We start from the raw sequence: 26,409 nt of genomic DNA on the forward strand, positions 1-26,409 counted from the left end.
TTCCAGGCAGTTCATGGAACATTTGAAGTGGCTGCACGTCACAGCATAAATCAATATGAATCAGCAGACATACATGGAAACATATCGTTGACAAGATTTTCCACGTTTTTATTTCATGAAGGATGCTGAATTTTTTTTTAAATAATTTTGATAAAATAGAAAGTTGAGAAATGTCAGAGGGATTGGCAAACAGGAAGTTATTCAGGTTGATACAGAGCAGAAAAGAAGGTAGTACTGATAACACACTGGATGAAGGGACATGTCCAGGAGAAAATGTTTAGAATTCGTTTCGTTATTGGCCTGGCCAACTGAATCTAATTTAAGTTAAATTGGGTTTAAAAGTAAAACACTTCTTATAATCAGTTCTTAAAGTGATTTTGTTGATTTTCATTTTCTGTTTGTGATTCTCAGGCAGGTTTTGTGGAGACAAAATCCCTGATGTCTTGATCTCAGCCGACAGCAGGATGTGGATTGAGTTACGCAGCAGCAGCAACTGGGTGGGCAAAGGCTTTGCTGCTGTTTATGAAGGTAGCAGCTCCTTTAAATTAATAAATCACTCAGACAAATTGGTGGTTAGCATGTATATGCATTCGTATGCAGCATAGGTCTATGCCTGATGATTAAACATGCCTGGTTTTTGAGATTAGCTCCATTACTCATGGTGTAGAGAGAATGTTTCAGGTCTCTGCGATCAGCAACGGTTGATGCTAACTCATCCTGTCCGTCTCTGCCTGCTGTGATTCTCTGTTTTTCTGGTCAGCCATCTGTGGAGGGGAAATTACCAAGGACTCTGGGCAAATTCAATCTCCCAACTACCCTGATGACTACAGGCCCTCCAAAGAGTGTGTGTGGAGGATCACTGTGTCTGAGGGATACCATGTTGGACTTAGCTTCCAGGCCTTCGAGGTGACCCACTCTCTCTCTCTGTGTGTGTGTGTGTGTGTGTGTGCGCGTGCGTGCTTGCGTGCGTGCGTGCGTGCGTGTCGGGGTGTGCATGAGCTCAGAAAGTCTGGGTCAAATTTCACACTCGTATAGTTGCTAGAAAGGTAGTAAAGGTTCCAGCGGATGGTGTGTGTGAATCTGGGGTTTAATCCCATAGTTCAGATTATTCTCTCCATCTTTGTTGCTGTGTGCTGCTCTGCTCTGTTGCATCAATTACTTCCTCTGCTTTACAAACAGCAGCTGTGTGCAAAAATCAATGTTATTTCCTCATTAAAATGCAAAAACCTGATCCTTGTTTGAACCACTTTTGGTAATTGTATGAACAAATGTTCAAGGAGAAATTTGTGTCCACAAGTGTTCATCAGTGCATCACATAGGAATCAGCTGTGTAGTGCTGAGTTAGCTGTATTTAGTTTGAAACAAGCCCCTTCCACACTTGTTGACTTTAGAGAAGATCCACTTGTAAAGTCCTGATTGTGTCAGTAGCTGTGTTTCCATTACAAATGTGATCAAATCGTTGTCTATGTTCTGGTAATGTTGAAAAAACACAATTTGGATATTGTGGGGTTCCCATTAAATAAGAAATCAAATTAAAATCACACTGCACTGCACAGTGGCGCAGTTGGTAGCACTGTTGCCTTGCAGCAAGAAGGGTCTGGGTTCAAGTCTTTCTGCACGGAGTTTGCATGTTCTCCCTGTGCATGCGTGGGTTCTCTCTGGGTACTCCTTCTCCAAAAACATGACTGTCAGGTTAATTGGTCTCTCTAAATCCTTCTTAGGTGTGAGTGTGTGTGTGCATGGTTGTTTGTCCTGTCTGTCTCTGTGTTGCCCTGCGACAGACTGGCGTCCTGTCCAGGGTGACCCCGCCTCTCGCCCGAAACGTTCACTGGAGATAGACAGCAGCACATCCCGACCCCATTCGGGACAAGGGTGTTAGAATATGGATGGATGGATGGATGTTAATAAGCTAAGTCACATGATAAGTCATTAAAAATCATGGCTGCGACAGATATAAACAGTTACATGATACATATCATAACCCAGTCATGGTGCTAAAGCTCATCATCTATCATCCAGGAGATGAAACACTGACGTCGGAGCGACAAGCCCTGCCTTCTTGGGAGTGTCTATGCATGTTTTGGGAAAACTGTAATTGGAGATTTTACAGAAGAGTTATGGCTTCAACACAACTTGGAATGACACAACTTTTTACGAACTGTGTGAGAGCTGGTGGAGCCAGCCGCAGATTGTCTGTAAAAAACAAAAGCAAAACAGCTCTTACCACTTTCTGTCGTTTTCTTCGTTGTTTTCTCCAGTAGTGACATGGAGTTGATCACTTGTAATGTGAAAAAAGTATTCCCATTGCAGTTTTGTGAAATACATAAATTTCAATACAGCTGGAGATCCACCTCATATTTACTGCAAAACTGTTTATTGAAAAAAGTGAGCTTTTTCAAAATTAGCATGTTTCCATTAAGTAAATTTATCTTCATCATTTCAATTTGCACAGTTGTATGAATAGTGGAAATGCAGCTAGCAATGTGAAAATGGAATTTAATTTTGAAAAGAAAAGCTGGAAAACTTGGCAAGAAAAGAGGCTTTGGCTTTCTGAGACATCTTGAGGACAGCTGCAGCGTAACGAGTGACAGTATGTTACACCTCACTCCTTATGGGTGTAGTAAAGATTTATCTTATCTTATCTTATCTTATCTTATCTAAAATACAGATTGTTATTTGCTGTCAGGACTGGGCTAACTGTGCGTCTCTGCTGGGGAATAATCATGTGGAGCCTTTGATTTCAGAGTTGCTCATTTTACATAAATACTCTCAGCAGTTCTTTTAGAGACACTCCTTGGTTTTTCTCCCTTCCAATCGTAAAAACTGCAAGTATTTTTCTTCATTTCACAGCAATGATCTACCTTATTTGCTACATAAAGCAAATAAGGTAGAAAGTTTGAGCCATTTCAGCTGTTAAACGGGGCACTGATGATGACTGTGGCACTCCAAGAGTCGGCGTGAACACGTGTGTGTGTGTGACTGTGTGTTTGTGTAGATCGAGAGGCACGACAGCTGTGCCTACGACTACCTGGAGGTTCGGGACGGCCCACTTGAAACAAGCCCGCTGATTGGCCGTTTCTGTGGCTACGACAAACCTGAAGACGTTCGCTCCACCTCTCACACTCTGTGGATGAAGTTTGTCTCTGACGGGACGGTGAACAAGGCTGGCTTCGCCGCCAACTTCTTCAAAGGTGAGGGAGTTCAATAAAGGCGGTCTGTGATTGTTTTTCTCTTTAATTTTCTTTATGTATTTATTTATTGCCCTTTAAAAATACTCATCAAGAATGCCACCACAAGTCTTGCCGTATTTAATGAATTTACAGTGAAACTTCTTGTCTCACCGTACCTGTTAGTTATTTTTTTCCCATGCGGCTTTTCTCTCCAAATCATTTCACATGAATTTTGACTCCTGTGTGTTCCAGAGGAAGATGAGTGTGCCAAGCCAGACAATGGTGGATGTGAGCAGAGGTGTGTAAACACTCTTGGCAGCTTCAAGTGTGCCTGTGACCCCGGCTACGAACTGGCTCCTGACAAGAAGAGCTGTGAAGGTAACAATGAGTGTGTGTGTTTCAGCATTTCTTACATCGTAAGGCTCATTTTTCCAACAAATATTACGTTGTGATGACCCATTGCTACCTATGGGCCCCAAAAGCCTAATAACAAACAGTTATAGGTTTGGGGGTTATGTTTAGGACTTTTATGGTGTGAATTGAGTTTATGTTAGGTTTTGGAGTCAAGCATGTACTGATAATGGTTCAGTTAAGTTAAGTTGGTACTCTGGACCAACTTAACTTAAGTAAAAATATTTGAAATTTAATTCGCAATCCGTTGAATGTTCTTCATTTTGTGCTGCACATATGTGCCTTTGACACGCATTTAAACTACATGGAAACGTTTAAAGTGGCAGTATGTAACTTTTATTTAAGAAATTGTTCTTTTAGATATATGTTAGAAACGTCACCATGCCGTGACAGCATTACATGAGACAGATAATCAGTGAAAACATCAAGCTCTTCTGTCTGTGGTTCCACTGCCATCTGCAGAAAATGCTCAGTCAGAAACGACCAATCAGAGCCAGAAGGAGGGACTCAGCTCTGTCAGTCATCCTCATGTACGTACTGCTTCACCACAACAGAATGTGTTGTGGCCACGCTAACTGAATGATCAAGCTAGTTAGCCTGATGTTCCTATTTTTCTGTCCCTGTTGATTCTCCATTATTAGCACATTGAGCAGCATGTACACAAGGATGATTGACAGCAATAACCCCCTCCTCTTAGCTCTGATTGGTTGCTTTTGGGTGGGATTAGTAGCTCAGGGAGGAGACGGTTGAATTTCCACTGGAAACTTTCTTCACTAGTTTGTTTTTGCAGATTGTTCTTCTATGGAAGGTTGAATGGGATTTGTGAAGTGTTGTTTTCCTTTTTCTTCACGTTGAAAGGTTCTACAAAAAGTTTTATTTGATGTTGTCAAATGTTCCTATCCGGCTGCGAGTGTCCATGTCTGAATTCTTTTAGCTGTTTCCATCTACTGTCACATCATCAGTAAACACTGGAGACCAAGGCTGTTGGGAGTCGCTCCAGTCTGAAGCAGCACACAGCTTCCATGGAGCTGAACAGATGATGCGTTTTGCTTCGGGTCGTGTGTGTGTCTCAACCCACCCCTCCATCTTGCTTTCTTCCTGCCATTTTGACATAGAAGGAAGAATTGCTGTTCTGACTTTTTATTGTTTTTTTGGTTTTTTTGGCAAAGTTTAAGCGAACATCGTGATGATTTTTAGTGAGCTACTGCCTGGTGTTATCTATCATTCTCTGGAGGATTTGTCTTGATTTTCTCTCTTTCCCTTTTGCTAGTTTTCCTTGTAAATTCATTCATTATTTTTGCATTCGCAAATGTCTTTACAGCCACAGAGCGCAACTTATTGTTTGTAAAATCCAAAGACTACTGTAAACCTCAGTCTGCCAGGGGGATGGATAATTTTGAGCCACCTGTATGTTAAAACTTAGTCACAAATAAATTGCATTCATTGTTTGAATTCTACCTATTAATGACAATAAAACCAGAAACTTTGTAGTACATGAGTCATAGTCAACTCTATGCACAAATGCTATGATTCATCTTTTAAAAAGGAAAAGAAAAAAATCCCCCCAGTTATTTTGAAGCAGTATAGGAGGTGAAATTTGATGTTTGAAGGAAGGAAAAGGGTAAAGAGAGGCAGCTCTGGTTGAAATTACATCCTGGTGTTCTTCTGACCAACATGGCAGCAGATTCACCTCTCTTTGTTTTTGACCAGGCCCACCATAATTGCGTCACCTGCAATCCTGGTAGACGTTGCTGCTGTGCAGTCATGGGTCAGCAGCATGAACATCAGAGGACTGAGCACATAGCCTTGGGGTACCCCCATGCTCAGTGTGGTGGTACTGGATGTGGTGCTGCCAACCCGGGCCGCTCGTGGTCCAGTAGCCAATCACAGAGAGACGTGTACAGGCCCAACCTCTCCAGTTTCTGGATCAGTTATTGTGGGATGATGGTGTCAACTTTGACTTGTTTGCTTTTTTCATGGGATGAAATGTAGAAAACTCAAACTGGCATAAACAGGGGAAACGTCAGTATACCCTTAGTATGTTTCATGTACAAAATAACTCTGTTGCTCGTTGCTGGGCCTGATTTGTTTACATCTGTGCGTTTTCAGCTGCCTGTGGTGGTCTCCTGTCCAAGCTGAATGGAACCATCAACACTCCTGGTTGGCCTAAAGAATATCCACCCAACAAGAACTGCGTGTGGCAGGTGGTGGCCCCCACTCAGTACCGCATTTCCATGCAGTTTGAGGCTTTCGAGCTGGAGGGCAACGAGGTAACCGTGTCCAGGTGTTGGCGTGCAGCTCGGCCGGATGCAGGGCTTCTAGCAACACGCTAACGATTCCTTCTCCATCAGCACTTTAAGACCCTAACGCGATCCTCGTGTGTGTGTTTAGGTTTGTAAATACGATTACGTGGAGGTGCGGAGCGGCCTCTCGTCCGACTCTAAGCTGCACGGGAAATACTGCGGCACAGAAGTCCCCGAGGTCATCACCTCTCAGTACAACAACATGAGGATTGAGTTCAAGTCGGACAACACGGTTTCCAAGAAAGGCTTCAAAGCTCACTTCTTCTCAGGTAATATTCAAGCACGATTGTGTCTATGGCAGAGTGCTCCATTGAGCATTATGAGCATCAAAATGCATGACTTGTTCTCACATCTGGATCAGTTTCCTGAGAATCTGGATCAACGAGTGATGAGCAGGAGGAGAGATTCCATCAGGACAGAAAAGAGACGGAGAATTTTACACAATGAAGACAAAATGTTAAATTCACATGTACTTGCTCTTATCAGTGTTTATTATTCAACTTACATAACTCCAAGTTTGTAACATTTAATTAATACACTCTGAAAACCTGAAAATTAGAATAAAATGTCATGAATTGTGGGTGTGAGGTGGTGAGGCAGACGCAGCAGACCCAGGTAACGTGAGAAATGACGGTTTTAATGATAAATCAGTCCAAAATAGTCCACAAACAACCAGGCAGCACGACTGAGCAGAAGCCAGGGCTCAACGCCGGTAGCAACTGGTAAATTGACTGGACAACACGAAGGACTGAACGCACATAAGACGAGGACCCGACAAAGAACAGACACACAGGTGACACTAAATACACTGGGTGTAATCAGGAAACAAGAAACACCTGGGAACTAATCAAGGGGAGAACCGGACAACACGGAGACACCGAAAACTCGAAATTAACACACAGAAAACACAGAACACGACATAAAAACCTGACCTGATTGAGAAAAATGTCAATTTAAGTCAACTGAAAAAACATAGACAACTTCCAAAGAATATTTTTTACAACCCGGTGTTATCAGCATGAAATCATTCCATCAGTTAACATTGGGAGGCCAGACTGAGGCACTCCGGCAGCAGCTCTGAACGTTCTCCTCTTCTGGACTGTTTTTCATTCGGTGGAACAACCGAATGAAAAATTATTTAAGGATCTTTATAAATCCCTCACTACACTCATAATTTGCTACAGTCTTCCATCTGAAATGCCTCAGACAGCTCTTGGGTTCTCACCATGGTGCTCACACTCACTTCAACTGTCAGGAACACATCAAAGCAAATGTCTGAGGTTTAAACAGGACAAACCTTTTTATTCTTATAGCAATACTTGCTGCTTCTTTCTGTCTCTTTTGCTCGGACTGAGCTTGGTAAGAAGGGTTTCATTCACTCTGCTGCTTTAACCTAAAACTTGCTACAGAAAGCTTTGAAATTGACAGAATTTTTCTGACTGAGTGCTTTTACCTCCAAACTAAAAGTTCTGGAGTCTGATTCAGTGACATGCCGGTGTTATATATTGTCCAGGCTTGTAGTTTTATAGCACAATCCAGCAACACTGTTACCTTCAGTTGTTATAAATTGCTGTAGATGTGACACATAGCTTAAAAGAAATTTGACCGCGCAATTTAATGCCTTGAAATTGGGCCTCTGTCTCTTTAAGAAGCTCCTGCTCTTTCCAACACTCCGCCTTCAGGAAGTCACCACAACATCCCTTACAAACGCTCTTAGGAGCCTTGCACTCAGATGTAGTTTGTATGATGAGCTCAGCAGACTCACAGCTCCACCAGCAGTTAGCATTGTCTGCTAATTGCTGCTGCTAGTGTGAAGGAAAGAGCCACGCATGGCGGACACGCCACGTCATGCCACGCCATGCCACGCGTTTTTAGGGAATAAGGGAGAGTCTTGTAAGACAAACTTGCAAAAGTTTTGGGCGCTAGTAATATAGTTTTTTAAATTCAGAAATAAGCCTCACACTTTGGATTGTAAAAAACAAAACCAAAGGCACCACCTTCTTTCTGTAGACGTCCCTGTGTCCAACCCTGACCATCCTATTTTTGAGATGTTGGTTCACGCTACCTCACAGATAGACTTGCAAAACTCCAACTGCCTGCAGAGGCTCTAGAATTTGCAGCTTGGCGCTGTGGAGAAGTTCCTGGTGAACAGATAGCCCACACTTATTTGCACCTTCCAGGGATACGTTTTGGTTGGCCAATGGCCAGCAGCTTTAGAGAGGTCCCCTCTGCCTCCCAAGCAACACTAATCCATGTGTGCATGAGGACATTTTGTGCTTGACCTGAAGACGGCTACAATGAGCGCCGTGCAACATCGGCTGCAAAGCCTCTTAGTCAGTGATAGGGTGTGACTGAGCCCACAATAGAAACTGTAATACCACATCAGACACAAACACACATGCGCACACACACACACACACACACACACACAGACTAGGATTTAGTGGTTTCATTAAAATCAGATCTAGCTGAGTTGGGTTAAGAGTCATCATCTGTGTCTAATCTTACACCTCTTTGTAGGGAGTCTTGCTTCCAGGCATGAAAACATCACAACACTTGTTATTTTAGTTGTGGGGTTATCCTGTGCATCTGTCAACATGGCAGCTCCATGCAGATCTGCTCTTCTACCCTCTGCTCCCTGCAGAGTCCAGTTCCTCTGAGCGGCTTTGTCCTCAGCCAGGTGGTCAAGAGGCAAACAGCACTACAGCTCTTTGGTTTCTGTTTAAAAGTCTGCAGAGTCCAAACGTTTCCAAATATTTCAGTTCAATATTTAGAAAAAAATATGTACAAAAAGATGTTCATATGTTAGAAACAGATCCAAGGAAATGTTCACCGCTTTTATTTTCACTCACTGGGAGGTTGACACTAGTTTGGTTTGACAGCTCACACACACCTACAAAACAGCATGTGAGCAATTTCATAGTGTAATTACTACAATAAGGAAAAAGGATCATACACACTTGTGTGCTGGAGCAGAAACGCATCTAATATATGCAGGGCATTAGAAGAAATCCTAATGTGATATTCTCATTTTCTACAATCATTGAAACTGCAAAAAGTAAAAATAAAAGCTTGAAATATTTAACTTTGTGTAATGAATCCTTGTAAAATCATGAGTTGACTGGCAAGAAGCACTGCACCTTTACACTATATTTTTCAGATGTACCTGTATTAGCCAGTCTTTTCATTATTTATTTTGTAAAGTTTTAGAGAGTTACTTAGTCATATTTTGGGCTACATGAAATGTTTAAAGCTTGGATCTGTCCGGTTTTTTTCTTACTTTTGAAATGCTTGCTTGAAAGCAATGTTCTGTCTGTGCATGTTCAAGTTTTCACTACTGCTGTCACCTTCCCTTACATCACCTGACCTGCTTGCGTTGGTTCCTCCCCATCGCATCCCCCACACCCCAGATGTCCTTTGGGGCATTTTTTTCCTTCGCCCTCCGTTTTCTTTCCCCTCCCACTTCCCTTCGTCCCTTCCACTTCGTCTCTGTTATTTCCACATGAGTGACGTGCTGCATGTGTGTCTCTCACAGACAAAGATGAATGCAGCAAGGACAACGGCGGCTGCCAGCACGAGTGCATCAACACGGTGGGCTCGTACGTCTGTCAGTGTCGCCACGGCTTTGTGCTGCATGAGAACAAACATGACTGTAAAGAAGGTGGGTTCCACTTGTTCACACACCGGAGTGAGAATGGCCGGGATGCATGTGCACGTTGGTAACACTTTCGGTCATGAAAACGGGAAATTTCAAACCTAGTATCCACACAGACATCCGAAAATGTCAACAGAAAATGTTAAGCTGATCTATCTAGACAACCTACCTGTTACATTTCAAGTTAATGCTTCATTATTAGCTTTCTCACTGCCTTAGTGAGTCTCTGTCTAGATAGATAGTTTCCCTTGGTGGTCCTTAATACACATCGGACCCAATTTGAATTTTTATGCATCCTATATACACTAATAAGTGTACTTAGCAATAAGTGCTAAGTGCTGGTATGCACTTTTCTTGGCATACCACTCACTCAAACTCTTTTTGCACCAGAAGTTACGCTCAGCAGAGACTTGAGTTTAAGATTCCAACTCTAAAGAATGAAAGATAGTCAAATGTTCATGGGTAATTTAGGCCTAAGGACGAGAGGTTAAAAGGTCGTTCCCACATGTTCATGAAATAAACAAGACCCAAAGGAGACTTCAGAGTTTGGATGTAAGATGATGGAGGTTTAACCTTTTTATTCAAATTTTGTCTCACTTGCAATACAGACACTGATCTAGAGGATATTTGTGAAAAATGAATAACAGATAAGCTAGCAACTCCCAGCAACACAAGTGGCCACCAGTGCAACAGGAAAGCTAGCTTCCTTCAAGGCTAACTCATCTCTGCCAGCGAACCCATCCAAAGAAACTGTAGCCACAGCGCTTATCTCCATGGTTCATCTAGCTGCAGAGTTCAAAAAGATCCCATCAAGACTCCGTCAAACCTCTACAAGTCTTGGTAGACTTGTTGAAAACAATAGTGGACTCCCTGCAAAAGAGCCTCTCCTCTGTGAAGTCTGATTGAATGTCTACTTGCAGCGGACTCCACCATTAACATGCTGAAAGTTTGAAATATCTCTCCTTTGGACCAACTTGACGACCTTGAGGAGTGCTCAGGTAGAAACAGCCTCTGCATATAAAACATCGCTGATGGAGCTGAGGATGGCGCAGTTCCAATCGCATTCATTTCAGGTGTTTTGAGCTGGAGAGGGCACAGCGGTCTCCAACCCTCCGATCCAGTCAGCACAAATTCCCTCGTGTCTTAATGGTCTTCTTTCCCAGATTCCAGCAAGAAGAGGCTATTCTTCGCTGAACTAGGGATCATGATTTGCAATACCAATGAGTCACAAGAAGGATCTATCAAGACTGCAGCAAAGAAAGGAGCAGTATTCCATTGCGTAAAAGAAGTCCTGTTCCAGAAAAAACGTCAGCTGTATCCCACAAACCTGAGAGTGACCCACAAGGACAACATGCTCATCTTTAACTCACCTGAGGGAGGAGGCTCAGACGTTCGTCAACCAGAATCTGGGTAAAGACTAAAACACTGACTGCGTGGTGTTTAGCGCCTCAGCAGCCATCAAGGGGTCAAATTATCCATATTAGTAGTTTGGTTATCTGTGGATTCATCTTGCTGTGATCTTCTGAGCCACTTCTCTGCTGCAAACCCTTTATTCGCAGACAACCTGTGAAGACGATAACTGTGAGAAAGGAAGCTGAAGGAGTCCTGCAGGGTTGATTGCTGTGTGTCACATTGAGAGGACATCAGTTCCATGAGTGGGTGGACAATGCTCTTCCCACCAGAACACTGAGATGCTTCCCAAACAACAAACCATAAATAATTAGTTAGGGGGGAAAAAACTCTTCAAGGAGGGAGACAGGAAATGATGTAGGAGTATACATTCTTTAGAAATATTGTTCCGCAAACTTGACTCAAAGAAATTTTGACTGCCTCTTTATTCCAGAAATCTCAAGATTAACGTGAATAATGTTTGTTAATGTCTGTTTAACAATTGCTAACAGAGGCATCCATTATTTTTTACTCAAGCTGTGATTCACATTGACCCATTTCCTCCTTAAGTGACGTATAAATCTTTGCGAAGGCTCTGGCCTCGCAGTTAGGAACCATAATGGATGATATAATCTCTCATAAACAAACTGCCTTAACTTCAAGACTTCAACCAGTATTCGTCGGCCTTTCATTGTCTCACCATAGAACCCCTCTCTCCTTTACTCTAAATCAATGAGTGAAGAATCACAGGTGTATCTCTATACACAGATGATACACATAACGATCAAAATGAGTGTTAATAATTATACTTCTAGGAACTTCTAAGAAAGCCAGTCCAGGTGCTTTTTTATTGAATCACATAGAGTTCCTCTTTACTGCCATTGTGTTCATTTGATCTGGACTTTTAGCACAGAACCATCAGCCTGCCTCGCACCACTTCAGATTTAATTTGGATTTGTCTCAGATGTCTCACTCCACAAGGCCCTCTTTGTAAAAACCTGGAACTTACTGTAAAGACTTTACGACTGTTATTACTTTGAATGTGTGCCAGCGCACCGGAGATTTGGTGTCTTTGGCTCGTGGCTTCATCTGAACTTTTCTTACACAGCCGCCTCACAGTAACCGTGCCTGGGTTCACTTGTCCCAAACGTGCCCTTAAATTATCCAAAGAAGTTGAGACTCAGAGCTTGTATCGAGTTTTCTGTTTGATTTGTACTTGGCTGAAAAGTGATAAAACGTGAAAGAGCAAGAGGGCGCAACAAAGGAAAATTAGAAAATTACAGCATTATTATGGTTCAGAAGCATAAGTATTATATAACATCCAGGGATTGTTTGATTTTTTTAATCTGACTGACCTCTCAAACATTCCCACAGTAATAAAAAACCTCAAAGCTTTTCAAAGTCAACTGTTGCACACACACCAACAAACACACTACATCAGTGTCCGTATGAACAACTCGCTGAGGCTCCCCAGGTTTCTCATAAAGAGAGTCATGTTTCCAACATCTGGGGACTTTAAAGCTTCGCATGTTGCATTGTCGTCCTGATTGCACATGTGTGTTTATATGTTTACTAAACCGGCGTGGCCCTGCGGCCTTGAAGTCAGATCCGCGGCTGTACACATAAAGCACAGCATTAGTGCGTTAGGGTGTCGGAAGAAACGATTCACATTTTCACGTATGCATGTCAAGGATCTGGTTGTGTTGTCAACCAGACCATTGTAAAGCGCATTGTAACAGTGTGTGTGGGTATGGCTGTATGGGTGAATATATTTAGACATATGTGTGTTTGGTGAGTCCATGGAAAAAAACGAAACAAAATAAAACAAAAATAAAAAACTGAAAAAATGGTATGAATTTATGGGCTAGAAGTTCATAAGTTTCTTACTTCTTCCTACTCCTTTTTGAGCATGTTAAGATTATCTTAGTACAAAAAATATGTGTTTTGCGTTACTTTATACTGCTATCATATTCAAAATAAATAAATCAATAAAAATAATAGTAATAATAAACTCTGCCTGTATACATGTGTTGTCAAAACCAAAGGTGATCTGCTCAGTAAAAGTCCATGACGTAACAAAGAAGTTAAGCTTCCTGAACAATCAGATCAGGAGATTTTTTTTTTTCTTTCTTTCCTCACTCGATGTTTTGAGTAGAAGAAGCAGAATTAGACTCGGAGCACATGTACACCACGTCTTTTAACGCTGCGCTACTGAAGAATAATCATCGTTCTTTATCAGTCAGAAAAAGGGGCAATGGAGAAAGCTCCAGAGTTATGACATAACAAAACATAAGAATCTGTGGCAAAACCTGAAAACTGCTGTTGATGGAAGCTCACAGTGCAATCTCACTGAGCTGGAGGTAGTTTGCAAAGAATGGAGTTACAATTTCTAGAAGTTCTAAGCAGGTCAAGACAGAGACTTTCTGCTGTGATTGCAGAGAAATCCGGTTCAAAACAGTTTAGACCCAGGGGTCTGACTCCAAGTGCACACCACACTTTTCAGATACATTGTGTTGGTCTACAACATAAAATCCCAGAAGTATTCGCTTAAGTTTGCAGCATTATGTGTAAAATAGTTTGTCCCGACTTTGTATATCTAGTTTTTATTTTCTTGTTGCTGTATTTCTTATTGTTATGTGTGAAATTGTATGAATGTTTATTTCTTGTGTTCTTTCGTTTATGGAACTACGAATGGAAATGAGCATTTTGCTACATCTGGTATTTATGACAACATTCATTAAGATGCACTGTCTCATTTAAATAAAAACAGTCAATCACAAAACAAAAAGGTCAACAGATTTAATATATTTAGTTCCTTTTAAACACATCATGTTTGTGTCAAATGAAACAGCCTCGCTCTGATTTACTGACAGCATCACTATGTGACTGGTCAATGCCTCCACATGCAGGGTTTGAGTCTGCTTTTAACTCAGCAATCTGACTTTTTTATTCCTAATCCAGCTCTTGGATTTGAACCGCAAACATTCAAACCGACCATGTTTAGTGCAGCAGCAGGCAGCTTGTGCCGTACATGTGCGCCTGCCTTCCTTCAAACTTCACCCTGAACTTGTGACCAGGATGTTCTCCTTTGAAATCCCTTTTTTCCCCTCGTTCGGTTGTCGTGTTTCTCTTCTTCATGTTCCCTTTCTATTTCCTCTGACCTTTTCCTGTGCAGCCACATTTTTCACTTCCTTCCTACGTGTGTGTGCTCTCGTGTTTCTGTGTGTGTCCAGCTGAGTGCAAGCATAAGATCCACAGCCCCAGCGGGACCCTGAGCAGCCCCAACTGGCCCGACAAGTACCCCAGCCGGAAGGAGTGCACCTGGGACATCACTGCCACGCCGGGACACCGAGTCAAGATCGTAAGTGAGCAAACCCAACTAAGCCGACCTAGTAACAACTTGTCGTCCTGGCTGCAGAATCATGCGGCATGAAGAGGCCTTAAGGCGTCTCTTCTCTCTTTTTTTTAATGTCTGGATTTCTTTGTTCTCGCTCTTTTCAAGAGAACCAAATGTGGATGGAGGAGAAAGCACAGATATTTGGGTTAACTGCAATCGCGTGCGCATGTGTTAGTAAGAGGCCTTGGGCAGAGGCCATCTGTGTCCTTGTGCCTCTGTGTGTACACACACACACACACACACACACCCACACACGCCAGTTTGGATTTCTACCCACATTAGGACTTTGCATTGACTTCCATTCATTTTAGTTACTGCATTTATGGCTAACCCAGACATTTTCCCTAACCCCAACCATTACTAGTCTATTCCTAACGCTATCCTTAACTAAAACTTAATTCATATCATACCTCTAAACCTGACCTCTGACCCTAAATAAGACTGTAGGACCATGCTTTGGTCCCCATAACCCATGGGTCTTCAGAGGGTTGGTAAATATGCCAGAAAAGGTCCTAAGAAGAATAGATAAACACACACACCCACACACACACACACACACACACACACACACAGAAAGATAGCTGTCTCCTTTGTGGTGTGCACATTTGTGTGACATGACTTGATGAAGAGTCGTGTTAGTCACTGTTAGACTGAGGATTTCTGGTCTTGAGTTTCTCTTTTCCTAAACATCAACATGTTTCTCATCCCTTTTGTATAGAAGATCATTTTATGATTAAAGATCATCGAGGTTGGACGGCTGCAGGTTAGAAAGCACGCTCAGAAGGCCGAGCAAAAAACATGAACGTCTGTGATGCATTATTAGATTTGATGCAAACTGCCACGTTAAGGGCCATCTGCACACGACGGTTATGTGTTATGAAGTGTTTGTCATTTTAAATACCTAAACAGAGCCAAACTAGAATGTTGTTGTGCTTTTGCTCAAGATCAATCATCACAGCCACATAAAAACAACATTTATTCTTACACCAAAGCCAGAGTCAAAGTGGAAATAAATGATCACTGATTTCATTTGCTTGTTGATTTGCGAGATTAAATAAAAAATTTTTTAAAACTACTGAAAAGGGTTGATAAAATGGAATAAGTGCAATCTAGAAGAAGTATGACTATTTTGTTCTAAACTTTAGCTCTATAACTGCAAAATAAAGCATTAATTTTAGACATCAACCAGGTTCGTTGGCACCTTAACATCTTCACAAAGCTTTGCCTCCGTTTTTTTGTACCATCTACATTAACTCAAGGCCCTGAACTGATGATGGATTCTACACAACATTAAGGGCAACATCAGTTGATGAATGTTGCGACAACGAAATAATTGCAATAAATAAACATATTGGGATATTTTTTAAAACTCATTCAGGGAAATACATTAAAAGTTATGGTGCCTTTGCAACAATATCTTTGAAAATTCAGTTTGAATTTGGTTCTGTGGAAATTGGTCTATGTTGTACAGACGCTTCCCTGAAGAGGTGGGACATTTTCACGCCTCAGTGTATGGGACAGATTTAACAGGTTTAACAAAGACTTCAAAAATCAGTAACGGCTCTGAATATGAGTGGAAAAGCAATCAAAAGTAAAACAGAAATCTGGAGAAGACCTCCAAAACACAGGATGTATTTCTTCTTTGAAGCAAATATTTTTAAAAACTGGGATGCCTAAAAACGTCTGCATAGTTCTGTGTGTATTATAGGCAGAGAGGTCCAAGTGGTCGAGAACATGGTCGCTTCGTACTGTGCACTTCACATAATCCTCTTAAAGTGCATTGATATTCTATTGTAACCACACAAAAGGCTTTCCTGTAAGGACACACACACACACACGCCTACACATTGTCTACACTCACATACACACACATTCAGCATATATAGATCACAGTTTGTAGTACAGGACTTGCATTCCCACTTTACTTTGACGCCACAGCTACACGAGTCTCAATGCAGGATTTCATATTCACCGTCCACTTCCCATTCATTTGTGTAATCTGCCTTTGCTGCTTACGCAACTGGAAATATCGCTCATCGGCAACCGGTGACACAGCGGCACAGCTCTGCACCCGTTCTGATTATTTGACGTGAAGTCTTGTAACCCAAAGAGATTAATTTGTGGTGAATTATATCCAATCCAGCAGTTTGTTTCAGCTGGACCACATATGCAGGAAATACTTATCATAATCAACCTGAGCTTTAATTTTGTTCCATCCATCCATCCCAAACACCCACCCACTCACCAATCAACCTACAAATTAACCAACCAACCCACTCCTCTAGTGTGCCCTGGGTCTCCTCCTGATGGGTCGTGCCTAGAACACTTCATCAGGGAGGCGTTATGACCCGAGCCACCTCTGTGGCTCCTCTTTCTGTGGAGAAGCAGCGACTCTACTCTGAGTCCATCTCGGCTGGCCGAGGCTCTGACCCTTGTCTCTGAGAGAGAGCCCGGACACCATGCAGAGGAAACTCATTTTGGCCGCTTGTATCCGTGACTTTGTTCTTTCGGTCACTACCCAAAGCTCCTGACCACAGGAGAGAGTAGGAACATAGATCGACCTGTAAATGGAGAGCTTTGCCTTTTGACTTAGCTCTTTCTTCACCACAACAGAGCAGTACAGCGCTAACATCACTGCAGATGCTGCGCCAATGCGCCTATCCATCTCCAGCTCCATTTATCCCTCATTCATGATCAAGACCCCGAGATACTTAAACTCCTCTACTTGAGGCGGAACCTCTTTTTTGACGGCACTCTACCCTTTGTGACTCATGATCATAGCCTTGGATTTGTAGGCACTGATCCTCCAAAACGGATCATCTCAACACCTAGAAATTCTGCAGCCTTAATTAACATAAAACATGCGAAAACTGTCTGTTCATCAATCCACTGATCTGTCTGTGGTTCTCTGGGTTTAGCAGCATCACAAGTCTAGGTATTTCTTCCAGCCCTGGTCTTTTTGTGTGATAAACTTTTGTCTGCAGCTTAAAAATGTTGCAAATCCAAGGAAGGTGGTGGAGGCATCTTCCTCTGACTGCTCTTTCTCTGCAGGCCTTCAGTGAGTTTGAGATTGAGCAGCATCAGGAGTGTGCTTACGACCACCTGGAGGCCTTTGACGGGGACAGTGACGCAGCGGCCATATTGGGTCGCCTGTGCGGCAGCAAGATCCCGGAGCCTCTGGTCTCCACTGGGAACAAGATGTACCTGCGCTTCATCTCTGACGCCTCAGTGCAGCGGAAAGGATTCCAGGCTTCACATTCCACAGGTAGCGAATGCGCCACAGACACACCTCCATACACAACACTGTGGGAATTTGTGAAGAGAATCAATCACCGTAACTGGTGAACTGGTGTTCTAAGGGGTAACATCTCCCTCTAGTGGTTTGTTGAAGCAGGTGCATGAGTATAGCAATGTAAAAATGATTTATCAGAAGATCCAAAACAAAAACAAACTATTAACAATGCTACCCAGACATCGTCATCGTCCTAAAATGATAGTCATTTTATGCCAAAAGTGACTTTCCAAAACAAATAAATCACCATCTCTTTTTTTGCCAAAGGGTCATTTTTACCAAAAGAAAAAAAAAATCACTTTTGGCAAAAAATTACATGGATCATTATTTTTGGAAGGTGACGATATACGAATGGTTGCTCACTTCCCTTCGCCTGTTTGTGCTTCAGAGTGTGGAGGTCGTCTGAAAGCGGACGCTCGTCAGAAAAACCTTTACTCCCACTCCCAGTTTGGAGACAACAACTACCCGGGTCACACGGACTGCGAGTGGCTGCTGACCACCGAGCAGGGCTGCGGCATCGAGCTCAGCTTCGTAACCTTTGAAGTGGAGGAGGAAGCAGACTGCGGCTATGACTACATCGAGCTGTACAACGGATACGACGCCAATGCACACCGTTTAGGCCGCTTCTGTGGCTCAGGGGTAAGCTTCATTTTGGATTTTTCAGGTAGTATCAGAGTTTCACAGAAACTATGTGTTTTTTTTTCTTTTCTTCCTAACGCAAGTTGAAAATGTGATTTGGTATTGATGCATAAAATGATTAATTACATCTATTTACTTCAGTTCTTCGCTTTATATTTGTTAGTCAGAGCCTCAAACAGAAATGTAGAACATTAGAGTTTTTTTGTGTTGGAATGACCTTTTAACGTTTGACTTCAAACTCATTGTGGTTTTGTGGTCGCTTCTTTTGCCACCCCAGACCAAACCAAAACTTTCTAATCTTGTCGCATTGGTCTCACTTTGGAAAAATAAATTTTCGTCATCCACATGGGAACATTGGTAACTGAGATATTTGAATTGACCCATCTGTCTGAGCTGTTGCTGATCCAACATTATCTATTAGCAGTCAAGTTACCAAACTTTGACAAACAGGTCAACTCTGTAAAGGGGCAGAATTATATGTTATATGAAATAGCGCCATTTCATAGCACAATCAAGTAACTCCAACCTTTCAAAGATTAAAAGAAATTTGACTTCATAATTTAACGCCTTGAAATTGTGCCTTTGTCTCTTTAAGAACTTCTGCTTTTTCTGGAGCTCTGCCTTCAGGATGTCACAACTGCCTAACTCCTCTTTTAACCCTTTAACAACATTTTTATCAGCTACTGAAAAGCAGCTCCTATGATGAGCTCAGCTGATGCTCAGATGCAAACAGGTGTTTGCTGATTGCTGCTGGCTAGTCTGAAGTTCTGCTGAAACTGCAGCTCAGAGGAGGAGCTTTGTCCTCGAAGGCGGGGCTTGGCCCAACCGTTTTGCACAGCTGAATGGTTGCTAATTTCTTAAACATGAAAGAATCGAAGCAACAATCTCAAAATCAGATCAAGGTAGATCAGTTTGGTCATAATGCGTAAAAACTAAAGAGAGCACGAAGTGTTTTAGACCAGCTGATAAGCATGGAGGTGGCGGCGTGTTGATATGGGCTGCGTTTTCAGCCTGTGCACCTCGTATTGAGTAAACCATAAATTACTGTTTTACAAAATATTCTGTTGTCAATCATAAGGTTTACCTGTAGTGGGTCACCAACAGAACAACGGTCCCAAACACAGCAGGAAATCTGCAGCAGGATGGTGGAAAAGAGAGGAATCATAGACTTGCGGTGGACCAGTTAAAGCCCAGATCTAAGCCTGAGTGAAATGCTTTGGTAGGAGCTGAGGGGATGTGTGCAAAGAGAAATTTTCCCAAGCCTTAATGAACTGAAACAAAGTATTTTAAGACAGTAGGAAATCTGTAAAACTGATCAGATCAGACAAAAACGACTGGTAGAAGCTGCTGCTGCTAAAGCTGGTGGATGGTAGGGTATACTTACTTTTTCACACCACAATTCTCTGTTGGATTCGTTTTCGTCTCGTTTTTTTTTGTTTTTTTTTTAACAGATCTATCTCTGTGTTTCCATCTTCAGCCCAGAGAAGGGATTTATTCCCCTGGAGATGCCATGCTGATCCGTTTCCATAGTGACGACACGATCAGCAAGAAGGGCTTCCACGTCCGATACACAAGCAGCCAGTTCCAGGAGAACCTTCACGCCAGGAAGTGACTCTACACTCAGCCGACGACCTCCACGGCACGGCAACCAGAAAAATCCGCTTTCTTCCGTCATCTCTGACCCGCGGACAAACCAGGACGTCCACCAGCCGCCTGACCAGGTGGGGGGCGAGAGGGGAGGGGAGGGGGGGGACAGCTGTCGGTGCAAATATTTGTTTACAAAAGAGCCGTCGAGACTTTGAGGCGAAGTGGAAACGAAAACGAGAAATGGAGGATTAGGTTTGAGGAAATGGAGGAGCCGCTTACAGACTCGTATTTTCAAAAACAAACTATGGCTATGAAAGAGACTAATAAACAGCAGTTCTGTGCGGCTCCTGGATCCATCAACTGTGCAATTTACTGTCACCGGACGGCTGCTTCCATCCACAGAGACTCAAACTGCTCACAGATGTTTTACTTGCCTTGTAGGGCTGGGAACTGGCCTCTTCAGCCCAGATCGGAACGGCTGCAGATACTTTGATTTCTGTGTATTATTAAACCCAACGTGTTTACTGTGAGTGCGGGTGTGTGTGTGTGTGTGTGTGTGTGTGTGTGTGTGTGTGCGCGCGCACGAGGAGAGAACAAACAAGAGGCCCAGGTTGGTCCTTTTACTCTTGGTTGCTCACGGCTCATGCAGACCATCGTTGAAAAATGGAAAGGAAAACAAACATATGGAGATTTTATAATCTGTAACATTGATGTTAAGCCTTGCTTTATGTTGTGCTTTTGAGTTTTACTGGTGGTTTTAAGTTGTATATCCCCTGGATATTTGTTTTAATATATATATATACACTATATATATATATATATATATATATATATATATATGTACAGCTGTGGAAAAAATTGAGAGACCACTTACTTTAAGTAAAATGAACTTTGTTCTTTTATTCTATGAACTACTGACAGCATGTCTCTGAAAATTCAAGCAAAGATTTAGTATTTATTTACAGAAAATGATAAATGGTCAAAATAACCAAAAGGATGCAGTGCTTTCAGATCTCAAACAATGCAAAGAAAACAAGTTCATATTCATTTAGAAACAACAATATTAATGTTTGAACTCAGAAGAGTTCAGAAATTAATATTTAGTGGAATAACCAGGAGGTTTTCAACAGGGTTCAGTGCAGTGGGCTCTTCAGTTTTTCCGGAGCTGCATGTATATATATATATATATATGTATGTATATACAGTATATATATGTGTATATATATAAGCAGATATCTGAAGGGAAGAACTGTCTGTGGAAAGAGAGACCCTCATGGTGCTAAAATAAAACTGAATGAAGGTTTTTAAATGGAGGCAAGATTACTTGCAAAGGTATTCATATCCTTTCAACATTTTCTCCTTTTGTGGTGTTGCAACCACAAACTGAACAGTTTGACGATTTTATTGGGTCATAAAAAGGATCTATGGAATCTAAAAAGTGAGATGAGTTTGAATCGAGAACCAACGTGCGTCCAGCACCGCCCCGAGGCAGACATTTTGGTCTAATTCTTTTTGTAAAATAGCTCAAGCTCTCTCCACTGCTCTTCAAATCTTGCTACTGATTCCCAGCTGGATTTTGACCTACGTACACTGTGACCAGGCTGATGACCTAAAATGTTCTGTGGTGCATCTTGTTGTAGGTTTATTGCCTTTTTTCCTGTTGGAAGGTCAAACTTCCGCTTCGATCTCAAGTCTTTTGCAACTCGTAGAAGGTTTTCCTTCCGGATTGCCCCTGTACCTGCTGGAGAAAAGCGTCCCAACCACTGCAACCTGTCATCTACAGAGAGAGTGCATGAAGGATTTGGCAGCCATAGCTCAGTCGATGATGGCCATCCTCAAGAAAAGTTCCACAGCTAAACAAAACAAAAAGAAAACCAAGGCAGGTAAAATGTCTATGAAGAGGGGGAAAAACTGAGAACGTACTGAAAAATGGAGAGCAGTAAGAAAGAGCAGCAGACTGAGGGACAATGGTTAGTAGTTGAAGCCTAACAAACCTCTGAGGCCTTCACAGAACAGCTGCATTCACACTGAGAGTGAAGCACACATGTGACTTCTGAAGGTATTTGGTTACACTGGATTTATATAGGGTTGTCAAATTAAGGCGGCTCAATTGCAAACGTATTAATTTTTCATTTCTATTCATAAAAGTTTGAAAACGTATAATTTTTTTTGTCCACTTGTGACGAACATCACATAAACATCAGTAAAATATGCTGAAGTTTGTGTTTGTAATGTGGCAAAATGGAGGGGGAAAAAAGGGATATAAATACTTTTTCCCAGGCGCTTGTCTAGCCACTGTGCAAACGGCCCGCTGAAACATCAGCTTGTATCTATGGAACCACAAACTAATGCCTTACAACCAAAATTTATGGTTCCACGGGTGTCTCTGATGCTCTTGCACAGATGTCTACGAGTGTTTTGGCTGCATCTTCGAGTGGTTTCACTGTAAAAAGAAAACACAGCGAGAGTGTATGCGTGTTTGTGTCGCCAATGCTAACATGCTAGCAGAAACCTCCTCATGTCTGTTTTTTGCGTTGCAACAGATTCCATCTGAATCCTTCCTCACGCTACATCTGGAGCAAGAAGGGGAGGAAGTCTGAAGGAATGTCAAGAGGTGTGAAGCTCTAACGTTTAAGTGTGTGTTGTAGCTGATTTATAAGGAAAACATAACGCGTGTTTGTCTGTCAGTTGTATGTGCTTAAACTGACTATGTCATTGTACGTGCCAAGCTCCAAGTGATCCACTTTGATCCAAACCAGTTTTTGTTTTTCTCACTTCGTGTCCGTGTCTGTAGTCCAGAGACAGGGACGCTGCGTCCGCTGCATCACTCATTAAAGTACACACAGGTTCAAAGCTCTCGCCTGCTTCAGTTTGATGTTGATGTTTTCAACATTTTCAGTTGTATCCATTTACTAGGGAAAATCACTGCTCTAAATGTATTTTCAACAAATGTAGTGGTGCCACAATTATTTGTACCTCCACTGTGGAAACCAATTAAAAAATTGCCTAAATTGATCAGACATTCATTAACAACTATGTTTATTTTCAGTACTTGTTGATCGAACCACAAAACCTGAAAACCACCAAACTTTAAGCCTGCACATATTTCAAACGTCTTCAGTCAACCCTTATTTGCAGGCGGTGCTTATAAGGAGCTGGTTATTGGTTAATCTTTTACAGTTTCCTTAATAAGTGTTTTGGAAAATATATACATTCAGACTTTGCTGCTTTTTAATTTATTACAATTTAATTGTTCATTTTTATATAGATTTGATTGTGTTCAAGTAAACTCAGCCCTGACCATATTTGTCTATATGCAGATGACACAGTTGTATATTTATCCACAGAAAACAAACAGACTTGCAGAGGAACTTTCTGCACGAATGATTGTGTTCTCTGATTGGTTATGTAACTCATGTCTGCATCTTAACATCAATAAAACTGTATGTATGTTCTTTTCTTAGGTCTTTAAGTTGAGATCCAGATTAACATGTTAGTTTCAGGAACCTGACTGTCAGTGTGTGACTCTGTTGGTGTAATAGTGAAATCAAAACTTACTTTTAAAATTCAAGTTAAAAAAGTTCAGAACAGAATTAAAATCAGTTGGAATAATGTTAGACTTTGGAAATAATTTACCTTCACATGTGAACATAAACACTAGCTTATAACTACTTAGATACAAATCAGAAAGGCTATAGTGTGATCAATTAAAATATGTTTTAACAAAACTACTACTGCAAAATGTTAACTAAAGCAGAATATTCTGGAATATTTCACTGGTTTATATAGTTTTACATGGTTTTCTCCCTTCCATTAAAAAAGTAATTTTAGTAATAAATCTAAAAATTGATCCACAAGAGTTTTAACTAAAGAAGACACTAAGATGTAGTAAAAAGTCAGTCTTCTCTGAAGAGGCAGTTCATTCTTGGAATGCCAACAGAACTGAGGAGAATCACATTTCTAAATCTACAAAACAGTGGTTCGTACAGTTGCTTATTGAAAATTTGTATTGTTATTGTTTGATTAATTCTTTGGTATTGGTATCCTTTGTGTTTTATAGATCATGTGATGTAAATTAAATTTTCCTGTTCTACTCCACCACCCTGCCAGAGACTGCAGATGAAAATGTCCTTTTATGGCGAACTCTGGCCATTTCATGCCAGACTGACATCATATGTAAATTAATGTGCGTTAAACAAACTAAAGTCAGCTAAACTGATCCAACTGTTACGTAGGAATAAAAAAAAACTTTTCAATTCAAGAGATGAAAGTGTACAATAAAAAGACATTAAGACAATTAAAAGCACTGACGAGACGTAGTTGTTATTCAGTGCTTAAGTTCTTTGTAACCACTAGAGGGCACCAATGATGAGTTTATAAAAGGTCAGTGCTTTGAACTGGAGCTGGATTTCCCAGTAAAAATGTGTTTACCTTCTCCCACATAATGTATTGAAGTTTTTAGAATAAAATTAAATACGAATAAAAGCAAACCAAAACAACAACAACAAAACAACACAATAAATGATAACATTAAGCCAGACGGCTGTGTGTTATATAATGAGTCCAAAGCTCGTGGTGTTTTTCTTGTGTAAGATGTTTGGTAATCTGCTCTCTCCAGAGGAACTAAAACCATAAGCTGTGAGACTGGGTCAGCTTGTTGTTGGCTGACAGGGAGGTTTCTCCTTGTTGCAACGATATTGCAGCAGCTTGTTAAGCCGCCAATCTGGGTTTAGCTCCACGTAGAGGTCACCCCGGGGAACTGCAGGCAGCTTGAAATACCAGAGTTCAACAATTCAAGCTCTAAGTTTACAACATCTTCGATAAATAAGACATCATTTTTACTCAAAATACGGAAAACTTAAAGCATATTTAATGAACTGTCTACATTTCTGAACTATGAACCACAAAGTCTGTTGCTATGTAGTCCCCCCTCCACCTCCCATGTTGCTTGTTTTAGGTTTGCAATGTTTTTCTAAGTAAAGTAGAAGGTGCAGAAATTGCATGACTGGCAGCTTGAATTTTCATTCACAGTATAAGGCTGACATACTGAAACAGCAGGTGTCAAATTTAAGAATGGTGCATTTCAGCTGGAAACTTTTTCATTACAATCAAAAATGTTAAGAACAGCACAATGTTTATATTTGAACAAATGTCCCTCTTTTTAACTTCATACTAAATCGGGTCACAAATATCATCAATGTTTACTCAAAAGGAACCATCTGCATTTATTTTAATAAAACACATCAACCAAACCATTATGTTTTGGATCTTTAATTATTTACAGATCCATTTCCCTCAAAAATTACTGTTTGCTGAGCTGGTAAATAAAATCACAAACCTTTTAGGGTTTTTAAACAGGAAGCATGTTTTTTTTTATGCTCTGCAAACAGTTAAAACGTGATGATTTTGACCCATTTGGGAAAACTTTTGAGTTTACAGGAAATTATTTTTGTAGTAAAACCAGAAAACGTTTTATTCATTATTCAATAATTATTACATTCAATTAGCATAAGTGCTGCCTCACACCTCCATGAGTTCTGTGGCGGGAAATGTTATTATCAAATAACATATTATGACTTTTTTACCACATAATACAAAAAAATAGATAAATAAAATTAGGATTAAAAAATGGGATTCAATTTATTTTTCTTTTGCAGTTTTTGTCTTGTCTTCCCTCCACCTTTCTAAGATCTACCTTATGCTGACAAACTGTATGGAGATGCTGATTTCATTTTCCAGCAGGACATGGTACCAACCCACTGTACCAAAGGAACCAGAAGCTGCCTTAATGACCATGGTGGTTCTGTTGGTCAGTTCATACGGACCTGAACCCCACAGAGAGGATCTGACTCTCTGAGAGGACAGAGAGCTTCTTCTCTGCTCTCCTCTGCTCTGCTCTTCTCTGAGCAGGAGGAAGATGACAAACACAGGAACCAACAATGCAGAACAGCTGAACAGCTCAGCAAAGGAGATAGGAAACAAACTGTCCAGGACTTAACTTCCATCTGACATTTCTTTTGACAAAAATCATTTTTGTTATTGGTCTGATTTAAAAACTTCTGGAGAAACTGAAAATCCAAGTTTTCATGAGCTGGAAGCCACAACTAGGCTTGTCATGATAACAAATTTTCCTGGATAATTAATTGTCCCAGAAGTTATTGCGAGAAACGATAATATTGTTGTTTTGAGATCGTTTTTAAGTAATATAATGGTAATGGCACAATAATGCAAGAACACATTCTAAAATATCAATAAACTTTAAATTCTAACAACCTTTAATACTGGAACTGGAAGACATTTTAAATAAAAACAGGATCAAGCCAATAAGAGTGACAGGAGGCTCACTGATGTGATTTTTGTGACTGGAAACATTTCCAAACAGACAAATTTGTCTTTCTTGTTACCAAAGGGATACATGAAAGAATCTTCTTCGCACAACTGTTGAGCAACAAGTGGGGGAGGGGTTTGTGGTGTCACTCAGAGCTCCACACAGCCAGATGAAAACCACTGCAGCTCTTTCTCTGGCTTCTTGTTGGCAAGATTTTTGCTGAACCTGCCGTATCTTG

General features: G+C 41.2%; 1 protein-coding gene across 1 annotated transcript in view; it reads left to right on the forward strand.

Annotated features, from left to right (window-relative positions):
• The window catches only part of tll1 (tolloid-like 1), a 51,490-nt gene extending 31,117 nt beyond the window's left edge, over positions 1-20,373 (forward strand). The window contains exons 11-21 of the mRNA XM_028019246.1: positions 412-528; positions 761-906; positions 2,996-3,191; positions 3,423-3,548; positions 5,691-5,851; positions 5,973-6,153; positions 9,420-9,545; positions 14,162-14,289; positions 17,377-17,590; positions 18,006-18,256; positions 19,734-20,373. Coding sequence (XP_027875047.1) covers positions 412-528; positions 761-906; positions 2,996-3,191; positions 3,423-3,548; positions 5,691-5,851; positions 5,973-6,153; positions 9,420-9,545; positions 14,162-14,289; positions 17,377-17,590; positions 18,006-18,256; positions 19,734-19,868 — 1,781 coding nt within the window. The 3' untranslated portion in view covers positions 19,869-20,373. The remainder of the gene's footprint in view (positions 1-411; positions 529-760; positions 907-2,995; positions 3,192-3,422; positions 3,549-5,690; positions 5,852-5,972; positions 6,154-9,419; positions 9,546-14,161; positions 14,290-17,376; positions 17,591-18,005; positions 18,257-19,733) is intronic.
• The last annotated feature ends 6,036 nt before the right edge of the window (positions 20,374-26,409 follow it).

Source organism: Xiphophorus couchianus, chromosome 5 (assembly GCF_001444195.1).
Source record: "Xiphophorus couchianus chromosome 5, X_couchianus-1.0, whole genome shotgun sequence".
Lineage (NCBI taxonomy): Eukaryota > Metazoa > Chordata > Actinopteri > Cyprinodontiformes > Poeciliidae > Xiphophorus > Xiphophorus couchianus.